The sequence below is a fragment of the Tiliqua scincoides genome, chromosome 2, assembly GCF_035046505.1.
Source record: "Tiliqua scincoides isolate rTilSci1 chromosome 2, rTilSci1.hap2, whole genome shotgun sequence".
NCBI classification, from domain to species: Eukaryota; Metazoa; Chordata; class Lepidosauria; order Squamata; family Scincidae; genus Tiliqua; species Tiliqua scincoides.
In genome coordinates, this window is record NC_089822.1 from 101,446,617 (window position 1) to 101,469,172 (window position 22,556).

The following is a 22,556-nucleotide window of genomic DNA, read 5'->3' on the forward strand; positions in this document are numbered from 1 at the left end:
ATTATTATTATTATTATTATTATTATTATTATACTTTATTTTTACCCTGCCTTTCTCCCTGAAGGGACTCAAGGTGGCTTAACAGCACATCCTATACATGTTTACTCAGAAGTAAGCTCCACTATGTTCATTGGGGCTTACTCTGAGGTAATTGTATGGAGTTGCAGCCTAAGTGGTATTCATATGTTTAATAAGACCTGTGTAACCATTTTCCAATACTGCTGTGCTGGGTTGTGCTGTACAGGACCATGGTGTGCATGCTGTACATGGTAATGCTGCCATGCTGTACTTGGAGTGCATCCAAAATATTATGTATTTTTGTAATAGGGTTAAGTCCTATTGTGCGGCCATCTTTATATATATGTGTATATATATGTATGTATATATGTGTGTGTGTGTAGATGTATGTAGATGTATACGTGTGTGTGTGTGTGTGTGTGTGTGTGTGTGTGTGTGTACGTATATATGTATACGTGTGTGTGTGGCCGGATCCCAGAGGATCTCCTCTATGGAGAACTCGTGCAGGGAAAGCGCCCTACAGGTAGACCATAGCTACGAAACAAGGATATTTGCAAGAGGGATTTGAAGTCCTTAAGAATGGACCTCAACAGGTAGGAAACCTTGGCCTCTGAGCGTACCGCTTGGAGGCAGGCTGTGCAGCATGGCCTCTCCCAGTTTGAAGAGACACTTGGACAACAGACTGAAGCAAAGAGGCAAAGAAGGAAGGCCTGTAGCCAGGGAGACAGACCAGGGACAGACTGCACTTGCTCCCAAGCGTGGAAGGGATTGTCATCCCGAATCGGCCTCTTCAGCCACACTAGATGCTGTTCCAGAACCACCATTCATAGCGCGATACCATAGCCTTCTGAGACTGAAGGATGCCAATGAGGTGTGTGTATATATGTATGTATATGTATGTGTGTGTGTGTAAACTTTATATAGTTTTTTCTAAGAGCTAACGTTAAAGTTAATTTGGTATCTGTTTTTCTTGTTTTTGCTGATATTGTCATTCTGTTAAGTTGTCTGCTTTTGCTATTTGATTATTTTATATTGTGTTTACTGTCTCTTTTCCTGCAAACTACGTTGTGCAGATTTTAATTTGAAAAATCAATATTTAAATATAATAATATTCTTGATATTAAAACTGCACATATTTTACACAGATACCTCTAAGTACCCTAGGTCTTTGGGAAGGACTTGATATTTAGAAAACATCAGCCACCATTAGGTAGGCTGTGACTAACCCTCCAATAATAATAATAATAATAATAATAATAATAATAATAATAATAATACAGGTGTGGCCACAGTATCTGTGAATTTTCTTTCCATAGAGCTGACTCAATGCAGGTCTCCTGGATTTACTTATCTGCAGTTTTCTGTAACTGGGGGGGGGGGGGGTCCAAAAATGGATTCCCCACGGATACTGGGGACCCACCTGTAATAATAATAAATAATAATAATAAACTGATAAAATCACTGAAAGCAATCAAGCAAAGATCCTTTGGGACTTCAGTTTACAGAGAGATAAACATCTAGCACCCAATAGTTGACAAAAAGAAAAATCAAGTTGGGATCATTAATACTGCAATCCTAGATGACAGTAGAATTGAAGATAAAAAACATGAGAAGATCACAAGATATCAAGACCTGAGAGTAGAATGTGGGCGCCTCTGGGAGGTCAATATTGCGCCAGTTGACATTGGAGCTCTTGGAGCAGTGCCTAGAAGTCTGAAGAAACATCTTGGCATTCTTGGCCTTATGCAAATGACAGCTCAACTCCAGAAAACAATGTTGTTTGGAACAACAAGAATCCTTCAACAGTATCCCTATGATTCCCAGGATCTTGCCTCAATTCCAAACTGCAGACTATAACTAGCTCAATATAGGCTATGATAAAGTTCTATGTATGTCATGTGTGTATGTATGTACAAACTGGGCTAAGCACCCTTGTTCTCAAGGAATTCCAGGCACTGCAACAGGCCTGGTCTGGAGGTGGTTACAGTCAGAGTCTGGACTGGATGCAGTAGTTGAACCACCCTGGAAACAAGCAACATTCTGGTTTCCTTACTGCTGTAACCCTTGATGTGCTTAGTGAGTGAGCTGGCCATGTGGGTGCAGTGGCTTCTGCAGCTAAGTGGAGCTGTAGTGAGTGAAAGATTCTGGCATGTTATGTCCCATGGATCAGAAATATACGTCTGCCTCTTTGCTACCTTAACAGCACCCAAAATCTTCTACTTGAGGTAGCTGATTTGCCTTGCCTATAGCTGGGGCATCTCTGTGCAGAATTTGGCCCGACCACTGTGATTGCACAGAGTCAGGAAAAGCCATTGAAAATGCCAGAACTCTTGCTGGAGGAATGTTAAGTTCAAAGGGGTTAGCAACCTATTGCAAGGGCAGGTTATGCTTTGACCCTCTCCCCTTTCTTTATGTGCAGCCCCTGTTCCAGTGTCTGATCTCGTCCTGGCCAGGCGGAATGACAGCAGCCTTTCTGTGACTTGGCCAGCACCACCATATCAGATCCCCATAAATTATGAGGTCAAGTACTTTGAAAAGGTAAGCTGTGTCTTTCTTCCCCTTACCTACCAACTCCATAAATCCTTCTTGCATTTCATGAGCTCCTATAAAACAATCCAATTACGCACTCCCTACAGGGAGAAGACACGCAGTACACTGTCCAGCACCTCCAGGAGCCCCAAGTGACCTTGGCCAACCTGAAACCTGACACGGCCTATGTGTTGTGTGTGCGCTCCAGTACGCTGTTAGGAGACGGACCGTTTTCCCAAGAACATGAGTTCCGCACTCTTGCGAAAGGTAAGACTCTGGTGCCTGCCTGCTTGTAAAGGAGGATTTCTTCCTCATGGGGGTATTTTCTCCTGTAATTCCTTGTTCCTTACCTGCTCCCCAAGAGTGGATTCAGATGATGAAATATTCTCCATTTTACTAACTATTGTGCGGTGGAACTCCTGTGCAATTCTTTTGAAGAATGGGACCCATGACTGTTTCATTTTGTGGCTTGTACTGAAGGAAGCAAGGCAAAGGAGCCAAGATTGCTTTCCTTGGTTTCTTGAGAGGCAGATCAGCAAGTGCTTGAGTGGCGGCTTGCAATAGCACCCAGAGGAAGGGTGCAGAGAGGTTAGAAAGAGAGGAGAGAGAGACCAGTCTGATTCCTGTCCGGAACAGTGGTTCTTGGGTAGTGGAGTGAATCAGGGTGCTTGACACAACACCAGCAACAGTAACAGCAACAAAACCAGGGGAAGATGACAATGATGAGGAATTTGTGAGCCGACTTTTAATACCTTAAATTACACAGAAAAGAAGCACAGAGGAAGGTTTTCTCAAGGGGACCTCCTCCTGACTGGAACTGGCTTTGGGTGGTGGCAACAACTGCCATTACAGTTTAATTCCAGCTCTAAAGGGAGGGAATTAAGCAGAGCAGCATTGGTTAAAATGCATTTATGACCGCTGTTCAGTCATCATGTGCAAAAGTGGGCTGAGAAAACAGCAGCTGCCTTTTGAGCTGCTTTGCTGAAATATGGTTTGACTGTCTGCATGATAAAAAGAATTCAAAATGTCTTCAAACCTGTGTTGCAGAAGTAAGGCATAATGAAAATGCCTTTCCTTCAGTAATGGAGAGTCACTTTATACAGCACTTGTGTTTTCTGCAGCTACCTTGGGGTTACTCTAGAGGAGTTTCCTGCAAGAAATGCATGGCATGTGAAGGACAGACACATGTTTCTTAGCCCTTAGGGACATTTACCAGGGAGACCTGAGTTCTCTGACTTTTTCTGGCACCTTTCTACTGCATTTTTAGCAGCAGCGGACCTCCACAGCCCTGTGCCCAGGGTAATGGTCCATGATGGCGCCCCCGTAGGCTACCACCACCCCATGCAGAAATTCACACACACACACACACACACACACACACACACACACACCTGAGGCTCACGGAGCCTAGTGCAACCCAGGAACGTGTCTGAGAATCCTCTGTGAAGTTCCCCGACACTTTAAACTGTGCTTCTGGAAAAGCAGTTTCCACCCCCATTGGGAGCCTCAGAGAGGCTTCCACGGAGTCCTGGTGCCTTGCACCTGGGGCTTTTGCCCCATTGGACCTTATGGTAGGTTCACAATTGATTTTTAGTGCTAATCAGCTTCTTTTCACACTTCATGCATTTCCTGAAATACACATCACTGTTAACTGTCCGTGGCAAACATGATTATTGTGTGAAACTTCTCTGGCACCCACTGGTGACCATGTGGCACCTAGACAAGACACTGGAGGTCAGTGAAGACATTTGGGAAGCAAAAAGGGAGGAAACAACCATGGTTTCTAAAAAAAAATTGAAATGGAATTGTAAAAATTGAACTTGAAAAATTGTCCAGGTGGCACTCACTGTTGAGAGTTTAATTGGACTCTGGCCAAAGCATCATAAGCAATTTCATCCCCATCTTAAAACCAAATATAACATTTGGGATAAATTTGGAATTCATGCATTGGACATGCACTTTATAAATATCCATATCCTCCATTCCTTGTCTCCTGTCAACCAACCATCTAATGACTATGCGAGACTATGAGGAATGCATGGCCAGCAACATTAAGGGGAATAATAAAAGCTTCTTCAAATATGTTAGAAGCAGGAAACCCGCCAGAGAAGCGGTTGGCCCTCTGGATGGTGAGGGAGGGAAAGGGGAGATAAAAGGAGACTTAGAGATGGCAGAGAAATTAAATGAGTTCTTTGCATCTGTCTTCACGGCAGAAGACCTCGGGCAGATACCGCTGCCCGAACGGCCCCTCCTAACCGAGGAGTTAAGTCAGATAGAGGTTAAAAGAGAAGATGTTTCAGACCTCATTGATAAATTAAAGATCAATAAGTCACCGGGCCCTGATGGCATACACCCAAGGGTTATTAAGGAATTGAAGAATGAAGTTGCAGATCTCTTGACTAAGGTATGCAACTTGTCCCTGAAAACGGCCACGGTACCAGAAGATTGGAGGATAGCAAATGTCACGCCTATTTTTAAAAAGGGAAAGAGGGGGGACCCGGGAAACTATAGGCCGGTCAGCCTAACATCTATACCGGGTAAGATGGTGGAATGCCTCATCAAAGATAGGATCTCAAAACACATAGACAAACAGGCCTTGCTGAGGGAGAGTCAGCATGGCTTCTGTAAGGGTAAGTCTTGCCTCACGAACCTTATAGAATTCTTTGAAAAGGTCAACAGGCATGTGGATGCGGGAGAACCCGTGGACATTATATATCTGGACTTTCAGAAGGCGTTTGACACGGTCCCTCACCAAAGGCTACTGAAAAAACTCCACAGTCAGGGAATTAGAGGACAGGTCCTCTCGTGGATTGAGAACTGGTTGGAGGCCAGGAAGCAGAGAGTGGGTGTCAATGGGCAATTTTCACAATGGAGAGAGGTGAAAAGCGGTGTGCCCCAAGGATCTGTCCTGGGACCGGTGCTTTTCAACCTCTTCATAAATGACCTGGAGACAGGGTTGAGCAGTGAAGTGGCTAAGTTTGCAGACGACACCAAACTTTTCCGAGTGGTAAAGACCAGAAGTGATTGTGAGGAGCTCCAGAAGGATCTCTCCAGACTGGCAGAATGGGCAGCAAAATGGCAGATGCGCTTCAATGTCAGTAAGTGTAAAGTCATGCACATTGGGGCAAAAAATCAAAACTTTAGATATAGGCTGATGGGTTCTGAGCTGTCTGTGACAGATCAGGAGAGAGATCTTGGGGTGGTGGTGGACAGGTCGATGAAAGTGTCGACCCAATGTGCGGCAGCAGTGAAGAAGGCCAATTCTATGCTTGGGATCATTAGGAAGGGTATTGAGAACAAAACGGTTAGTATTATACTGCCGTTGTACAAATCTATGGTAAGGCCACACCTGGAGTATTGTGTCCAGTTCTGGTCGCCGCATCTCAAAAAAGACATAGTGGAAATGGAAAAGGTGCAAAAGAGAGCGACTAAGATGATTACGGGGCTGGGGCACCTTCCTTATGAGGAAAGGCTACGGCGTTTGGGCCTCTTCAGCCTAGAAAAGAGACGCTTGAGGAGGGACATGATTGAGACATACAAAATTATGCAGGGGATGGACAGAGTGGATAGGGAGATGCTCTTTACACTCTCACATAATACCAGAACCAAGGGACATCCACTAAAATTGAGTGTTGGGCGGGTTAGGACAGACAAAAGAAAATATTTCTTTACTCAGCGTGTGGTTGGTCTGTGGAACTCCTTGCCACAGGATGTGGTGCTGGCGTCTAGCCTAGACGCCTTTAAAAGGGGATTGGACGAGTTTCTGGAGGAAAAATCCATTATGGGGTACAAGCCATGATGGGTATGCGCAACCTCCTGATTTTAGGAATGGGTTAAGTCAGAATGCCAGATGTAGGGGAGGGCACCAGGATGAGGTCTCTTGTTATCTGGTGTGCTCCCTGGGGCATTTGGTGGGCCGCTGTGAGATACAGGAAGCTGGACTAGATGGGCCTATGGCCTGATCCAGTGGGGCTGTTCTTATGTTCTTATGTTCTTATGACTTTATAAACCAAGAAAAGATGGGGAGGGGGGGAGAGATGGGGAGGGGGGGAGATTGGAATGAAAGCACACATACAAATGGAGCCTGCCCAAAGGACACTTACACCTGCCCCAGGGCCTAGCTCAATTATATATACTGCATGTAACATATAGTGGCATCCAAGTAGAGAGAGGTCACTTAGACCTGAAAATTCATGGTCCATATGCTGCAGAGTGGGAAGTAAGATATGCACATTATTGGACCCTATGCATAGAAATGACTAAACTGACCATATGGCAGGCTTCCCACAAACCCACTGCACAGGTCTACTCTGAATCCCTAGAGCAGTGGTTCTCAAACTCTTAGCACCGAGATCCACTTTTTAGAATTTAGAATCGAACAGAATAAAATCTGTTAGAACCCACTGGAAGTGATGTCATGACCGGAAGTGATATCATCAAACAAGAAAACTTTTAACAATCCTAGGCTGAAATCCTACCCACATTTACCCAAGAGTAAGTATCATTTACAACGGAGTTTATTTATTTATTACAGATACAGGTAAGGAAAATAGGTTAGACTTATCGCTGGGACTACACAGGTTACACATGAGGGTATTGGCCATCGATTACAACATGCATTAGCCCCCCCCCCCAAAAAAAAACTTGATAATGTCTAAAAACAAAATTATTCATCAAAACAAAAATTATCATATTTGTTAATCTAATGATTAATAATTTAACTAGTAGTAAATCTTTATTACGGTCATAAGACCAGCCACATATAGAATGTCAAAATATATAAGCATATATATAAATATACAAAGATATGCAATATATTGTGATTAGGTTTAAAACAATAAAACAATTTATCATTATGTTTAAAACAGTTCTAAAATACCCAGCAGCAACTTCCAGCCATCTCCCCAGAATAATTTAACTAAACAATCAATATTCTTTATCTAAAATTATCTATCCAATCATAAAAAGGCTTCAGATTTTACTTATACACTCTTCTTGCCACTAAACTAATATTTAAAATAAAATATTTCTCATCTGATTCTTAATTTCTGATGTCACATTTAAGAGGAATGTTTCCAGTTTGAATGGTAATACACACTTCAATATCTCATGTAACAGTTTATATATCATTTTCCAATATTTCTTTGCTTTTTTGCATATCCACCACATATAATAAAAAGTTCCCTCAATTGTTTACTTATCCAACATTTGTTTGATGACCCAGGGTACATTTTTACTATTTTCTCTGGAATTAAATACCATCTAAAAAATATTTTATATAACTTCTCTTTTAAAAAATAACCCCTTTAGTTATCTTAATACCACTTTAATTTTTGAAATATTTGTGTTCCAAGTTTGTTTTCATTTACATCTACTTTGATTTGATATAATTAATGGAATACTCTTCACTTCTAAAAAGAATTTGGTCCATTAATATCTACAAAAAGAAAAGAAAAAAGATCTACTTGTCTTATTGGTGTTTTCTTTCTTGCTCCTCCCCCTGCTCCTTCCACTTCTTCTTTTTCTTCTTAACTCTCTTAAATTTCTTAATCCCTCTCTTTTCTTCTTTCTTCATTCTATTCTTTTTGGATTTAATCCAAAAATTCTTCCTCTTCTTGAAACGACATGCTCTCTGAAAGTTCCCTCTTTTTTCTTCCTTAAAATTCTTAATTCTGATAATAACGGTTGCATTTTCCATCTCCTGTCTCATTTCAAAAATCTCCACTTCTTTAGTTTCATCCGACATTTGATCCATTCTTTTTTCTTGTCTGTTATTTGTAATCTGTTCCTGCATGCTTGTCAGGGAGGAGTTTATTTGCTTCATTTGTTCAGATAATTTTCTGACCTGTTGCTTCATTTCATTTCTGAAATCCCACAACAAATCCATTAATAAGGGCTGGCTTTTACTAACATCTTTTAAATTTTTGAATGCCATTCTTATCAATACCAAATCAAGCCAATATACCTCTGGCTATAAAAAACAGAGATAAAATGGTCCAACAATTAAAAAAATCAACCAACTCTCATTATCTTGTTTCACCTTCTTGTAAGGCTAATTTCCAATTTTTATATCCAAAAGGGGTAAGTCAATATTCCACTTCCAGTCAATAACAATGTCAAATCAGTCAGACAGTTAAAGAGTCATCCAAGTCTTATTATCTTGCATCCCTTCTTGTCCAAAGTAATGCTTAATTTTTAATATCGAAAAGGGGTGGATCAGTAATCCAGGTCAATAACACTGTCAAATTAAGTTAGTATACCTTTAAATGACCAGGCCTGAATCGAGCCTTCTTGCTAGGAAAGCAAAAGTAAAAGTTATTTCAGCCGTTGAAAGTTAGTTATTTATTTCTTTTCCATGTATACCATTTCAGCAGGGTGATCTGAGTAACTATCATTTACTATCATTGTTAAAAGCATATACAGAGTAGTTTGTTAAATGTACAAATCTGTAACATTTCCCCCAATGCAGTTGCATGCCATGGTAGCATCAAGTCTAATATCTTAAAAATAAAATATTGAAATGAATATTTCAGGGGACCCACCTGAAATTGGCTTGTGACCCACCTAGTGGGTTGCAACACACAGTTTGAGAAATACTGCCCTAGAGAAATGCAATTATAATCTATCTGAAGAGGTACAGCCCTGTTGTCATAATGATGTGTATATCTCATTCTTTACTTTGCAGACACCGGTATGCCATCTGGGGGAGTCATTGTCTCCATCATCTTTGGAATCTTGCTGTTTATTGGTCTGGTTGTAGGACTCATCATTTTTCGGCGAAGGTAGAGATGCCAGACCCTGAGGGGGAGGGTAGTGTGGTGGCAGGATCCTGCTTTGCGCACTTCTTTGGGTGATCACCCATTCTGTTCTGATGTTTATTGTTGTCCCTTTCAGACGAGCTCATCATCATCGAGCACGACCATGTCACGACCACTCTGGCTACGACCGAGGTGAGACCCCTGGACCAAGAAAGACTGAGGGATGGATGACAGGATTAGGCATTTTGAGATTCAAGCAACATAGTCTAGAGATGGCTAGTTGAGGACACCAAAGCCACATCAAAGCCACACCTAATAGGGGTGACTGGAAGTTGAGAAATGTCATGGGAGAGATGGTTAACCTTTCCCATTGTCTTTTTTCTCTCTAAATGTGTCCCCCCCAGGGTGTTTGCCCTACCCTGCAAGATTCTCTGCATGTGTTTGCAAGGGCAAATGTGCATTTGAAAGCCCACAGATAGAAAATTGTGTCGGAGTATGATTTAGCATGGGGAAATGAGCAGACAAAAAAAGTATTCCTCTGGGCTTTCTCTCTTCCTGCTTGGCCCTGCCGGAAGTGGCTCTTGCTATTTCCCTGCTATCTGGGTAAAGAGGCACTTGGTTCCTTTATATTAAGAAGCGGGAGAGCAGCTATACTTCTTCATTCCTACATAGCATCTTTTCCAGGAGCTGCTTGCTGGTGTCTCCTTTGTGTCTCTCCCCCCCTGCCAAAAGTGAGCCCATCTAGCCATTTTTTCTTTTTCTTTTTTTTGGCTATGTAATTTATTATTATTATTATTATTATTATTATTATTATTATTATTATTATTATTATTATTATTATTATTATTATACTGCTTTTCAATGGAAAGTTCACAAAGCAGTTTACAGAGAAAATCAAACAAACTAATGACTCCCTGTCCCAAAAGGGCTCACAATCTAAAAGGATACAAAAGAACACCAGCAGACAGCCACTAGAAAAGACACTGCTGGGGTGAGGTGGGCTAGTTACTCTCCCCCTGCTAAAAGAGGAGCACCCACTTGAAAAAGTGCCTCTTACCCAGTTAGCAGGGGTATTTACTTTATTAATGTTGTTATGAATGTTGTTTTAATTAACTTCATATATTCTTATTAGTAATAATAGTAAATGGGCTGCCACATAAAGAAGCTTGCATGTTACATAGTTTGGACCTTTCCTGCACAGGGAAACTTTCAGGAATCAAATAGTTGATCAAGGTTTTAATCTTCCTAGGCAAAAAAAATCAGTAATCAGTGCATACACTTCTGCAAAACAACACGGGCAGGAAAGGGGACAGTCCACATAGATGATTTTATTTATTTATTACATCCCAGACCATTGCCAGACACTTTAGGGGTGGAGAGGTGGCTTTGAGGGCACACTCAGTAAGGTAAGGGAGAGCATTCTAGTTCCGTGTGAAGATGCAAAAGCCTAAATTCAAGTACAAAACCCTTTTTTAAAATTTTACTGTTATATTGTACACTGCTTTGAGCTCTGGGAAAAGCGGTATATACATCTTTTAAATCAAATAATACTGAAAAGTTTTATTTATTAAATTGTTTCAATAAAATACAATTTAATACAGTTTAAAAACATGAAGTCCCACATACTAGTCAGTCACCCAATTACTCCCAGCCATTACAATGGAAGCCAAAAACCACACTACTTCTTTCTGAGCAGCTCAGTAAGGCACTGCTTACATATGTTCCTTTATATCCTTATATAAATAAAAACAGAAAATTCAGGGAAAGGCTTGGGACATCTCTCTCCCTGTGGCTACAATCTTGAATAAATTTCTACTGCAAAGATCCTTGCTTTCATCCATGGTTCAGTTTCTCCCATAGTTGTCTGTTTTGAGATCCAGTACAGTTATATTCTACCAAGTTCCTCTGATCATGTCCTGTGAGACTTACTCATGGGTCAAGATGTTAAAGAATGGGATATAGGGGGAGCATTTCTGTTTTTGAGCCAGTAGTTATGAACCTTTCTTGCTCGTCATAATCTTTGTGGAGAAATTATATTTGCTGGCTCTGATTACAGATGAGATCTGGTTGAAACCTTATGTAGATCTCCAACCCTATGAGGATCCATGCAGAGGGGTTTTAGAGTTCACCAAGGAGCTGGACCCATCTCTTGTCCACATTGAGAATGTTATCGGTGAAGGTGAGAATCATTTCATCTTGCTGTCTCTGTCTTGGGAGACCCTATTTCTCCATTTCTCTATATCCATTGTCTGTTCTTTGGCTGCCCCTCAGGAGAGTTCGGGGAGGTTTATCGTGGGACTCTGCGCTTGCCGGGAAAAGAGCGCATTGTTGTGGCTATCAAGACCTTGAAGTCAAGTTACTCCGACTCAACGTGGTGGAACTTCCTACGTGAAGCAACCATCATGGGCCAGTTCAACCACCACAACATTGTCCGTTTAGAAGGAGTCGTCACAAAACGTAAGTGTTCAGTGGGGATTGGTCAGATGATCATATTTGGTGACAGAAGGGGAGAAAAGTTCTGGTGAAAACCTGCAGGGAGAAGAGAAGCCAGCAGGACCACCCTCAAGCTGTGACAGAGGGGAGAAACAGTGTTCTTCACGTGAAGGGCAGCAGTGGGCTACCTATGTAACCTGTGCTGGTTCTGCCATTAGGCAGGGTGAGATAGATTGCCTCAGGTAGCAGACACTGAGATAACAATACAAAGGAAGCAAATTAACAACTATTTATTATCATAGCTTTGCCTCTATGGGGGGCACCATTCATTTATTTTATGAATTTATAACCCACCTTTCAAGCAAAAAACTATTTAGATTTTCTGCCTCAGGCATTATAATGTCTTAGGCCATCTCTGTTTGCAGTAGTGAATCGCCAGTCAGTGTGAGACAACTTTGAAGATGGCCATAACTCAGTGGTGGAGCGCGTGTTATGTATGTCAGAGGTTTCAGGTTCAAGCCAAGGCATTTCTAGCGAAAAGGCTATCTGATATTAGGACTGAGAGTGACCCCTGCTGGTCGCCTTAGTATTGTTGCCAAGCAGCCTTGATTGCCAGGCTAGATGGACCAATAAACTGACAGGTGCAGGAATTCTATTTTAGAAATAGGCTATGACAGAATGCCAGATGCAAGGGAGACACCAGGATGCAGGTCTCTTGTTATCTGGTGTGCTCCCTGGGGCATTTGGTGGGCCGCTGTGAGATACAGGAAGCTGGACTATGGCCTGATCCAGTGGGGCTGTTCTTATGGGAGTTCTGTATTAATAAGGGAATGTGGATAGTGTTCTGCCTTTATAATCCATGGATATTGTAGTGGTCATAAAATGTGAGCACATAAAATGTGAAATGTGAAAAGTCTTCCTTAAATTTGGTGCAGCATAATTAGTCACCACCACCTGTCTTAGTTTGTTGCAGTCCAATTGAGAAACGAGTCATTTAAAAACATACCTGAATCCTAAGGAGCCTGAAAATTTTGGTTTTGTTTTTCATCATCTTGACTCCATTATCTTTGGATTTGTGTTTGAGATTATTTTGGATTATATCCTTTTAAAGAAAATCAAGTACTTTATGTAATTAGGCTTTTAATCTCATCGTTTTAAAGGCTGATTGCGCTGGCATTTATTGCGGCATGTGTCTGCAGAGAGGCGCTGATGACGTTTACAGCCTTTCTTTGCCTTCAACAAATGTGGCTGTTGACTTCTGAGCTGAGAGCAGCCTGCATTTAAAATTGTTCTGTTCATAAAACCAACACCATTCATCTCTGAAATTTGAGATGACTCAACCCATTTTTGCCTGGCCCACAGGTGTACGCATTTGGTCCCTGTTGCGTATATGCAATGTTGGGCAGAAATGACTTAACTAGAGGTCACAAACCACCACCTTGCCAAATGTAGTCACTGAGAAATTTGTGAGACATGGCCCTTTCAGGCCTGATCATGCTTCTGTTCACAAAACCAACTGCTTTTTCAGGCTTCCTGAAATCTGGTTCAACACAGAAGTCACACTCCCTCACCTCCCAAAGTTTGGTGTAGATCTGTAGCCAAGTGACTGCCCTTTCAGTGTTTTCCCAGCCACATTTGTTTCCTGGTTGCTTCATTGGAAATAGAAGGGCTTCTAGGCTTGGCAGTAGAGGTTGCAGATGATGGGAAGAGCACTAAGGGCAAGAAATTTGCATCCTGTTCCATTGCGTGAAGCAATCTGGGCATGTTTACTCAGAAGTAAGTCCTAGAGTGGGTTTAATAGTGCTTGTTCACAGAAAAGTGTGATTGTAGCACACTAACTTAAGTATAAGCCCTTTTAAATCCATTAGTGCTTACCTCTGAGTAAACACACATACAATGGCAGGTAACTCTGTAGAAAAATGGAAGATAGCCTGCTTTTTAAAAGTAAAGCCCCAGAGAAGGTGAGGGCATGCTGACTTTTACTTTCTGGAATTTACCTTCCTATTTCAAATCAAAGGGGATAGTGGTTTCAAAATGATCTCATCCTTGATAACCCTTGGGGAAAGAGTGTGGGCTGGGAAAGTAGGTCATTGTTTCTCCCCTCCACCCCCACTGAGAGGCAGCCAGGTTTTTTTCATATTGTACAGCAAGAAAGCAACAATGAACTGTAGAACAAAACAGGAGAGGTTAGTTGTATGTTTACTCAGAGGTAAGTCCCAGCATAGCCTTGGCAATTGAACTTATTCCCAGGTAAGTGTACATAGGATTGCAGCACACATAGTGCAGGCCTGCTGAACTCAGTAGGAGTTGCTTTTGTATAAACACACATGGAATTGCAATTTGAATTGTTGTTAGAAGGCTCAGTAGTTCTGTCGTAAAAAGAATCTGGCAACAAGCAAAACTTCCTCCTGCATGGCTGTTGTAAGCTTTATGGACAGTGTGTATGCAAAAACTCCCAGAGTCCTATTTCAACACCAAGGGGTACATTCATAGTAACATGGGAGAGTTCTGTGCATGTCTGGGGCAGAGCTTGGCATATCAATGTCTTTTGCACTGGTGACCTACCTTGCAAGGCTGTTGTATTGTAATGAGTTCAAGATTATACATCTGAACACTGTCCCCCACAAGAGCACTTTGGAGGAGACTGTGCTGGAGACTCTGACCTTGTCACTGTGTGCCAAATTTCAGGAAGTTTGAATGGAGGTTTCAGATACGATAACGAATATTCAGGGCTTCTAATGGTGGAAGGCTGTTTTTCTGCTTGTTATATATTATCTCTAGCAAGTTATGGGGAAACTTCACCTTTTGAATTTTTGCTTGGATGAATCCCTCTCCAGTCCAATATTGAGCTGAAAGACCAGGATTATAGTGTGAATGTATAGAGCCTAACTTTTAAAGACTGCGACTGTACTGGCTCCCTTAGGGTGCAATCACTTGCGCCAGATGAAGAGTTTTGCAAAAGTGCTGTAAAGCACTTTCATGCCACTCTGAGGGGAGACAGGCCAGTGCATGGATATGAGCCTTGGGCCCAGTAAGTTTGCATCAGCCGAGCTTAGCTGGTGCAGGGGTCTGGGGGAGGGTGGGGAGGAAGCAGGAGGGAGGCATTTCAGGGTGGGGGGAGGGTGGGCGGCAGGCATTACAGGGGGTGGGCAGGGAGCAGAAGTGGGGCCAGGATTCAGCACTTATGCCAGATTCTAGCCCTGTTCCCGGGTGGCCCAGGGACATCCCAGACTGCTTGGATTTGCGCAACCTCCTGAGATGGTACAGATCCAAGCAGACACATTGGGACTGCTGCAACTCTCCCCGGGGTAAGGGGAAAAGTTTCCCCTTGCCTCAGGCTGACCCACAAGCAGCCCGAAACTTGCTCTGGATACAGCACAGGCATGCTGGCCCACCTGGTCTACTGCAAGTTAGGATTAATCTGTTACTCATGTCCCAGTGATGCTTTCCCATAGGCACAGTACGTCCTTCAGTGGTGCTTCTGTACCAGCTGCCAAGAATTAGATGTTTCAACCTAAGCACAGGTTTGGTTCCAGAGATCTGTACTTAAGTAGGAGACTTAGGCCCCAATCCTATCCAGCTTTCCAGTGCTGATGCAGCTGCAATGCCAAGGTAAGGAAACAAAGGTCGCTTTACCTTGAAGAGGCCTCTGTGACTGCCCCTACCACTGCAGAATGCAACCTGTGCCTCATTGGTATAGCTACATCTCTGCTGGCTAGTTAGGTATGATTGGGCCCTTTGTTTACTTCCATTTCCTATGTTTTTGGGCATGCAAGGGAAAGTTTTGAGTAAATTTTACTGAATGGGCCTATTATGGACACTCATAGAATTGCATTGTAAATGGATCTTAAACCAAAGGCTTTTCAAAAATATTTGAGTATGGTCCTAAGGTGAAAACTCTCGCACTTGAATTAGTATGGAATCAGTGTCACTGCCACATAGGTAGGAGGTGAAGTGGGGGCAAACTGAAGCAACAAGGGGAAAGCCTGGCAATATATAATTTTTTCTTCTCTTTCTAGGAAGCCCAATGATGATAATCACAGAATATATGGAAAATGGGGCCCTGGACACATTTTTACGGGTGAGGGATCTGACTTCACTTCTATTTGGTATAGGAACTTGCATGCCTTTAAGAACTAACTCTCATGGTGCTGGTAAATCTGCCTCAGGGCTGTACCTACTTCAGAATGGCAGTGGAAACTCCATGAGGGAATACTCTTTCACACAAACAGTTCTCCCCACCCCTCCCCCCCCACACACAGCATCTCTGGAAGAGGGCTAGACCAAAACATGTCTTCAAATAACTAGTTTTCTTCATACACACATTTTTTTTCCTGTCTGGAGGATCATTCAGCCACATCAGCCCTCACCGCCTCTCCAGTGGTACAGGCCAGAAAATTTTACTTCAGTGAAAAGTAGGTCCAAGAGAGAAAATTGGTCCACTTTGCCCTCTCTGCTGAAGCACCAGTTCTTGACCTATAAACCCTTTGTGACTTGGGTCCAGAGTACCTAAAGTCCTGCCTTCTCCATCAGAGGCCTGTTGAATATCCATTTTCTGAGGTGAGGTTGGTAGTGACCAGAGACAGGGCCTTTCTAGAGTGGCTCTCCCCAGTCGTGGAACTGTCCCCAAAAACACTCTTGTTGGCACCTGTGTTAACTTTTGAACACTAAGGGAAAAATATTTTATTCCAGTTGCTTCCACTTATATGGATATTTTTGTACTAATTCAAGTTTTTCATTTCTGTTGTTAGGCCAAATTGGAAGCTTTTATGTTAAAAATCTGGACAGAATATTTAAAACAAAATATAGGAAGCTTAGGAGTTGAGGCCCTTGTATCAGGCCTGTTCAAGTTTGATCCATAGTCACTGGCAATCACGGACTCCATCAAACCCCTGGTTTTGGTGCCCATAGGGACTGAAACCAGGCAGCTGTCCAGTACCTGGCAGACCACTCTCTATCCAAGGCTGTTGGTGGCAAGCTGATTTTGGCTTGGCGGGTCATGTATTATATAGGCCTGTCTTAGATGCAGTCTGATGCGCTTCAGCCATCAAGTAGTTCAAATGAACCATAGGCTTTTAGCTGTGATTGAAAACAACTTCACTTGCAGCTATCTCATGCCACAATAATTCTAAGCTCCTTTTTGAGCTGTGAAGCCAGTAGCTGATCACAGTAAGGAGATTCATCATTATATCTATGTGTGTTACAGGAGAACATGGACAAGTTTGGGTCAGTGCAGTTAGTGAATATGCTGCAAGGCATTGCCGCCGGGATGACCTACCTGTCAGATCGCAACTATGTACACCGAGACCTGGCAGCCCGCAACATTCTGGTATCTCATAACCTTCACTGCAAAGTGTCCGATTTTGGTCTTTCCCGGATTTTGGAAAATGACGTGGAAGGAACGTATGAAACAAAGGTAACGTGGAAAAAGCTGAATCGGGTAGGAAGCAGATGAGGCTAAAGGGAAATTGATGACATGAATGTATGTCTGGGTAACTATAAATGTTTCAGGTTGCAGAAACATTATAGAAAGGCTAGTAATTTTAAATAACTTTCCAGGACCTAATCTAGTAAGGAAATGGGTGGTCTTCTTGCCTCTGAAGGCACTATCAGGGAATCTGGTCTACTGACATGTTTCATACTAGATACTTCTTCATGAGTCATAGACAGCAGAATAAACACAAACACCAGGTCCTGAAAATTTTTAATGTGCTACATTATGCTTTGTCAGACCATTTATCCTTCTAGCATATCTAGTTTTAAAACTAGATATGCTGGCACTTGCCTGGCACTTGCTTTCCAAGCTGACAGGGGAGGGTCTTTCCTAGCCCTCCTTCCCAAGATCCATTGAACAAGAGGTGGAAGAGAGGCAAACCACATGCTCTAACTCCGAGCTGTAACTCCCCCCCCGTTATGTAATTATGTGTTAATACATTCTGACTCTTTTTTTAAGGAATTGCTGCTCTATTACACTGTGCTTCCATCCTCTGACCTAATCAGTGCAGCTCTGTTAGATATAGCCCATTTGTGTGGTTCATTCTTCACAGTCATTAGTTTCTTTGTTTGGATATTAGCATAAACAGCACTGGAACCTGACAAACTGGACTGGAGAATCTTATCTTGAGCTCCCTTGTGATCTGGAAAAACATATCACAAATTGAGCATATTATTGTTAAAAATAAATATTAAAAGCATTCTCATTTTTTAACACCCTGCATAAAGCTGGAGGAGAAGGCAGCTGTCCTGTTTAGTCCATCAGCCTCCTTAAACTGACTTGATGGCAGGTCACATTTTATCTATTTTGAGCGTGTATGGAACAACCTGGACCAAAATGCCAAATGAACACAGTGAGATGAAGATAGGGATTTTGGGGTTTAGCAATACATGTGTTTCTGTTCAGTCTTCGCCTGTTTCAAAAAGAACTACAAAACTCCTGCAGGAAAACTGTCCCTCACTGGAGCTCTTCAAGCAGAGGCTTGACAGGCATTTGCTCGAGATGCTCCAGGAAGATTTTCTGCTAGATGATCAGATGACCTTATGAGTACCTTCCAATTCTATAATTTTTGGAAAGTGGCAGTGGGGGGGGGGGGGAAATTATCTTTTTTAGATCTCACTTTGCAACAGGAGTCAGTTGCCTTTGACATTTTGCCTGTTAATTGAAAAAATAAAAAAAATCAAGAATTTCAGAAAGGGTGGCAACTCTTACAGTTCGCAGCTTGAGTACTGGTTTCTTCTAGTTAAGCTATAAAATTCTTTCAATAGGGTGGGAAGATCCCCATCCGGTGGACAGCTCCAGAGGCCATTGCCCATCGAATCTTTACCTCGGCCAGTGATGTCTGGAGTTTTGGCATTGTCACATGGGAGGTGTTGTCGTATGGTGACAAGCCGTATGGCGATATGACCAATCAGGAGGTAAGAACTTAAAAGGGAAGTGGTACCAGTCAATTAAGCCATCTCTTGAGCAAGCAAAGTTGGAGCAAAAGTAGAACCAGCCCTTCTGTAGAACATGTGGCTGAGATTTCCCATGGCACAAAGTACCCATGCTCCTGAGATGCAGCCTCCCTATTGTCCCTCTGACTTCCCTTAATGAGTAGCCAAAGATAGCAGTCAATTCACATTCCCATCATCACTTACCTGCATGTCTCTCTTCTAGGAGGGAGAATTTCTGCATTTTAAAGCATTCTTAATATGCTGGACAAAATGACCATACTTCTGTCTGAAATTCCACCTTGTTTGTTAAATCCTTCTAGGGAATTGTCCAGACAGTTTATTCAGAGATCTCCCATTTTTTGTATGAACAGGTGATGAAGAGCATAGAGGATGGATACCGTCTCCCTCCACCTGTGGATTGTCCCTCCATCCTTTATGAGCTCATGAAAGTGTGTTGGGCATATGATAGGGCACGAAGGCCCCGTTTCCGAGAGATTCATGCTCAGCTGGAATATTTTATCTCCAGCCCACATTTGCTTCGAGCCGTGGCTGACTTTGACCCCAAGTGAGTATGCAAGGAGGTGCTAATCCCCAGAATTGTGTGAATCCTTTACTTTTTTAAAGTTTCTGAGCCAAGAAAAAGCTGAATGCTAGCGTTTGTAAAAGTTATGCAAGGTTGCATAATCTCTTATTTTGCAGTTTATACTTCCTTACTGTGTACAATTTATTCTCTGCAAGATGAATTCTATACCCAATGTATTTCTGCAGAAGTACAGAAAGAGTGCCAAATTACACCACACTCCAAACCCTACTTACAGTACCTTCCCTAAGGTGTAAAATAAAACTCTCTTCCTAGATGTAAATGGAGAAGAGCAGTGCCAGAGAGAGTCTGGTCTTAATTAAGCACAAAAAATGGCAGCATTTCTGTGGCATCCCCAGGAGATTGGGACACTATCAGCTTTTTGTTTTAAGAAAAAAAACAGGCAGTTCTTTCTAGTTCTAGAAGGGAGGAACTTCTTGTACATTGCTATTTTAACAGTCACATTTGATCTGAAGTGTGCTTCTTGTGCTCTCTAGGGTAACGCTTCGTCTCCCCAGCTGCAGCGGCTCTGATGGCATCCCGTATCGCTCTATTTCAGAGTGGCTAGAATCTATCCGCATGAAACGCTACATCATGAACTTTCGCACTGCTGGTCTAGACACCATGGAGTCAATCCTGGAGCTCACCACTGAGTAAGCTTGGGACACTCTAGCTTGTTAATGTTCTGTGGCTGGAGAAAGTAGAGGAATGAATGGGTAAAACAGCAGGTCAATTGCCCTGTAGCTATGAAATCAGCCTACTAATTACACTCACTGAATTAACAAAGGATTTGTAACAATGCCCGTTTCTCAAAAACTTAGCTGGAAAACTGACAGTCCTCTCCAGAATGAGACAGTAGCTCGTATTTTGTTCCTTAAAATCTTTGGTCCCTGCTGTGGACGGAGCGACTCAAGAGTTGCCAGCTTCTTACTAGCCCCATTTTTGTGCCTAGAGCAGGAAGCTACCACCCAGCTATTGAACAGGTGACACTTTTCCTAACACAACTTCCTAGGTGTAAAGCTGCTGTTGAAGCAAGGCAATAGAAAGGTTCAAATCCTAGCTGCCCTGTATTCATTATGGGGGTGCGGGCGAGAAGAGAGAGAGAGAGAGACACTCGGGCTGCAAGTAAATGCAGGTGATAGCCAGTGCAGAGCACCTGATTCACCAGGGATGCAAGACCCAGCTGGCATGCGCTATATCAACTGCACATCCTTGTTAACACCTGCTGCTATGGCTGAAAAATAAGCAAGGAACCAACTTGGCCGCAGCAGAGGCACAGCAATGCTGTTTTGTGGGAGAGCAAAGAATGGATATTTGAATCATCTCCACCCAAATCTTATTTACCACTTGAGGTTAAAGGCCACCAAGGTGATGGCTGGGTTTTTTTTTTCCCCCTTTTGGAGAGTTGAAAGTGGTCTGGTTCGACCTGCATGCCATTACCTCTCAATCAGAGTCTGACTTACAGTTGTGCTTCTACAATTTCTAAAGACAAATGATAGCAGGACACAATACTAGTGCATGTAACCTGGCCAGTGATAGCAGTCATAACACCAAACAAAGCTGGAAAGGATACAGAGAACCTCCGAAAATCAGGTTCTTCCCCCACCACATACACACAAAAAGTTCACTTATAGTACACTCCATGCATATTTACTCAGATGCATGTTCCACTCTTTTTAATGAAACTTAACTGTGAGCTGGTATAGGATTGCAGCCAAGTTCATTTAAAATAAAAAGATACACAATCGTTTTAAAACACTCTTAGTGAACCAGCAAAAAATGTTGTGTTATGGAACAGTATACATCTGTCAGTGCTACCAAAATGTACTAGACACACATGAAAACATGTAGCCAGATAATAAGAAAACAAAGTTAAAACATTGATCGGAGTTTCTCACAATCCTAAGGAAAGTTTATATACATGTGGGGCCTCTGCAGCTTATGTATCTGCAGATTTGGCTCAACGTAGGTTCCCCAGACCCACACTGAGCAAGACCTGGCCCCACTTGAGCCCTCTGGAGGTGACCGGAGCTGTGTTCTGGTCACCTCTGGAGAGCTCTCTGAAGTCCAGAGGCCACCTGTGGCTTCTGCAACCTTTAGAAATGTCCTTTTCGGCCCAAAAAGCACTACTTCCAGTTTCTCCAGAGAAACTGGAAGTGATGTTTTTATACCTTATAAGGCATTCTGAGGCCCAGGAAGCTTCAGCCGAAAAGGCCCTTCTGAAGCCTGCAAAGGCCACAGGCAGACGCGCATGGCCTCTGCGAGCTTTAGAAAGCCCTCCAGAGGTGACCAAAGCCCAGCTCCAGTCGCCTCCAGGGGGCTTTAAGAGGTGAAAACCATGGATTTCATTATCCTTACTTACTGGTTCCATAGTTTATTTTTATGAATTCAGCCCCTTTACTTTTTCTTCCCCCTCCCCTCCATATAATTAGCTTTTTTAGATTTGTCATAACACCTTCAACTCTCTGAAAAACTGTCTATACCAGTGATTTTCAACCTTTTTTCATCTTGTGGCACACTGACAAGGTACTACAATCGTCAAGGCACACCAGCAGTCTTCTGACAATTGACAAGGCACCACCATGCTGTTGGTGGGGGCGCACATCCCCCAATGGCCCTACTAATAAATGACCCTCTCCCAATCTCCCACAGCACACCTGCAGACCATTCGCAGCACACCAGTGTGCCGTGGCACAGTGGTTGAAAATGGCTGGTCTATACCTACCAGCTTATTCTTGAGAGAGAGAGCCAACTGGAAGTGACATTTCTGAGCTAAATTCATTCTTCAACCTCAGTTTCACTTGCATGAACGAACATTCTCTGATCAGTTTCAAAATTCTGGGAGGTTAGATCATGAGAGAAAAAGACAAAATTTCTTGCACTCCACAGCTTTAGACACTCCTCCATTCTTCTTCTTCCCATTCTCTGGCAAATAAGAAACCTCACCTGTATCCCCCCCTTTCTTTCTTTCAGGGACTTGAAGCAAATGGGTGTGACTCTCCCTGGGCACCAGAAGCGTATCCTGTGCAGCATCCAAGGCTTTAAGGAATGAGGGGCCCTTCATCTTGCCAAGTGGTCACTGTGCCCAGCCTCACTGAGGAGTACCTGAAGCTGTGCCCGAGCGCATGAAGAAGGAAAAGGCTGGACCGACCTTGCACTGACACGGCAGTTGTCCATCTGGTTGTGCAACCAGTGGCAAAGGCTGCCTCCTGCACAACACAACCAGCCCTTGTGTCTCATACTGCACAGGCTGGGACTTGAGCCGCCCAGAGCAGGATTCACTGAACACTCCTGAGAGGCTCCTTGCC

The 22,556-nt window shown here is 42.8% G+C and overlaps 1 protein-coding gene across 1 annotated transcript in view; it reads left to right on the plus strand.

Annotated features, from left to right (window-relative positions):
- EPHA1 (EPH receptor A1) overlaps positions 1-22,300 on the plus strand; it is a 90,580-nt gene extending 68,280 nt beyond the window's left edge. The window contains exons 8-19 of the mRNA XM_066612645.1: positions 2,438-2,556; positions 2,655-2,814; positions 9,233-9,329; positions 9,442-9,497; positions 11,362-11,484; positions 11,577-11,766; positions 15,762-15,819; positions 16,945-17,154; positions 18,501-18,650; positions 19,040-19,233; positions 19,746-19,901; positions 22,222-22,300. Coding sequence (XP_066468742.1) covers positions 2,438-2,556; positions 2,655-2,814; positions 9,233-9,329; positions 9,442-9,497; positions 11,362-11,484; positions 11,577-11,766; positions 15,762-15,819; positions 16,945-17,154; positions 18,501-18,650; positions 19,040-19,233; positions 19,746-19,901; positions 22,222-22,300 — 1,592 coding nt within the window. The remainder of the gene's footprint in view (positions 1-2,437; positions 2,557-2,654; positions 2,815-9,232; positions 9,330-9,441; positions 9,498-11,361; positions 11,485-11,576; positions 11,767-15,761; positions 15,820-16,944; positions 17,155-18,500; positions 18,651-19,039; positions 19,234-19,745; positions 19,902-22,221) is intronic.
- Positions 22,301-22,556: the final 256 nt, after the last annotated feature.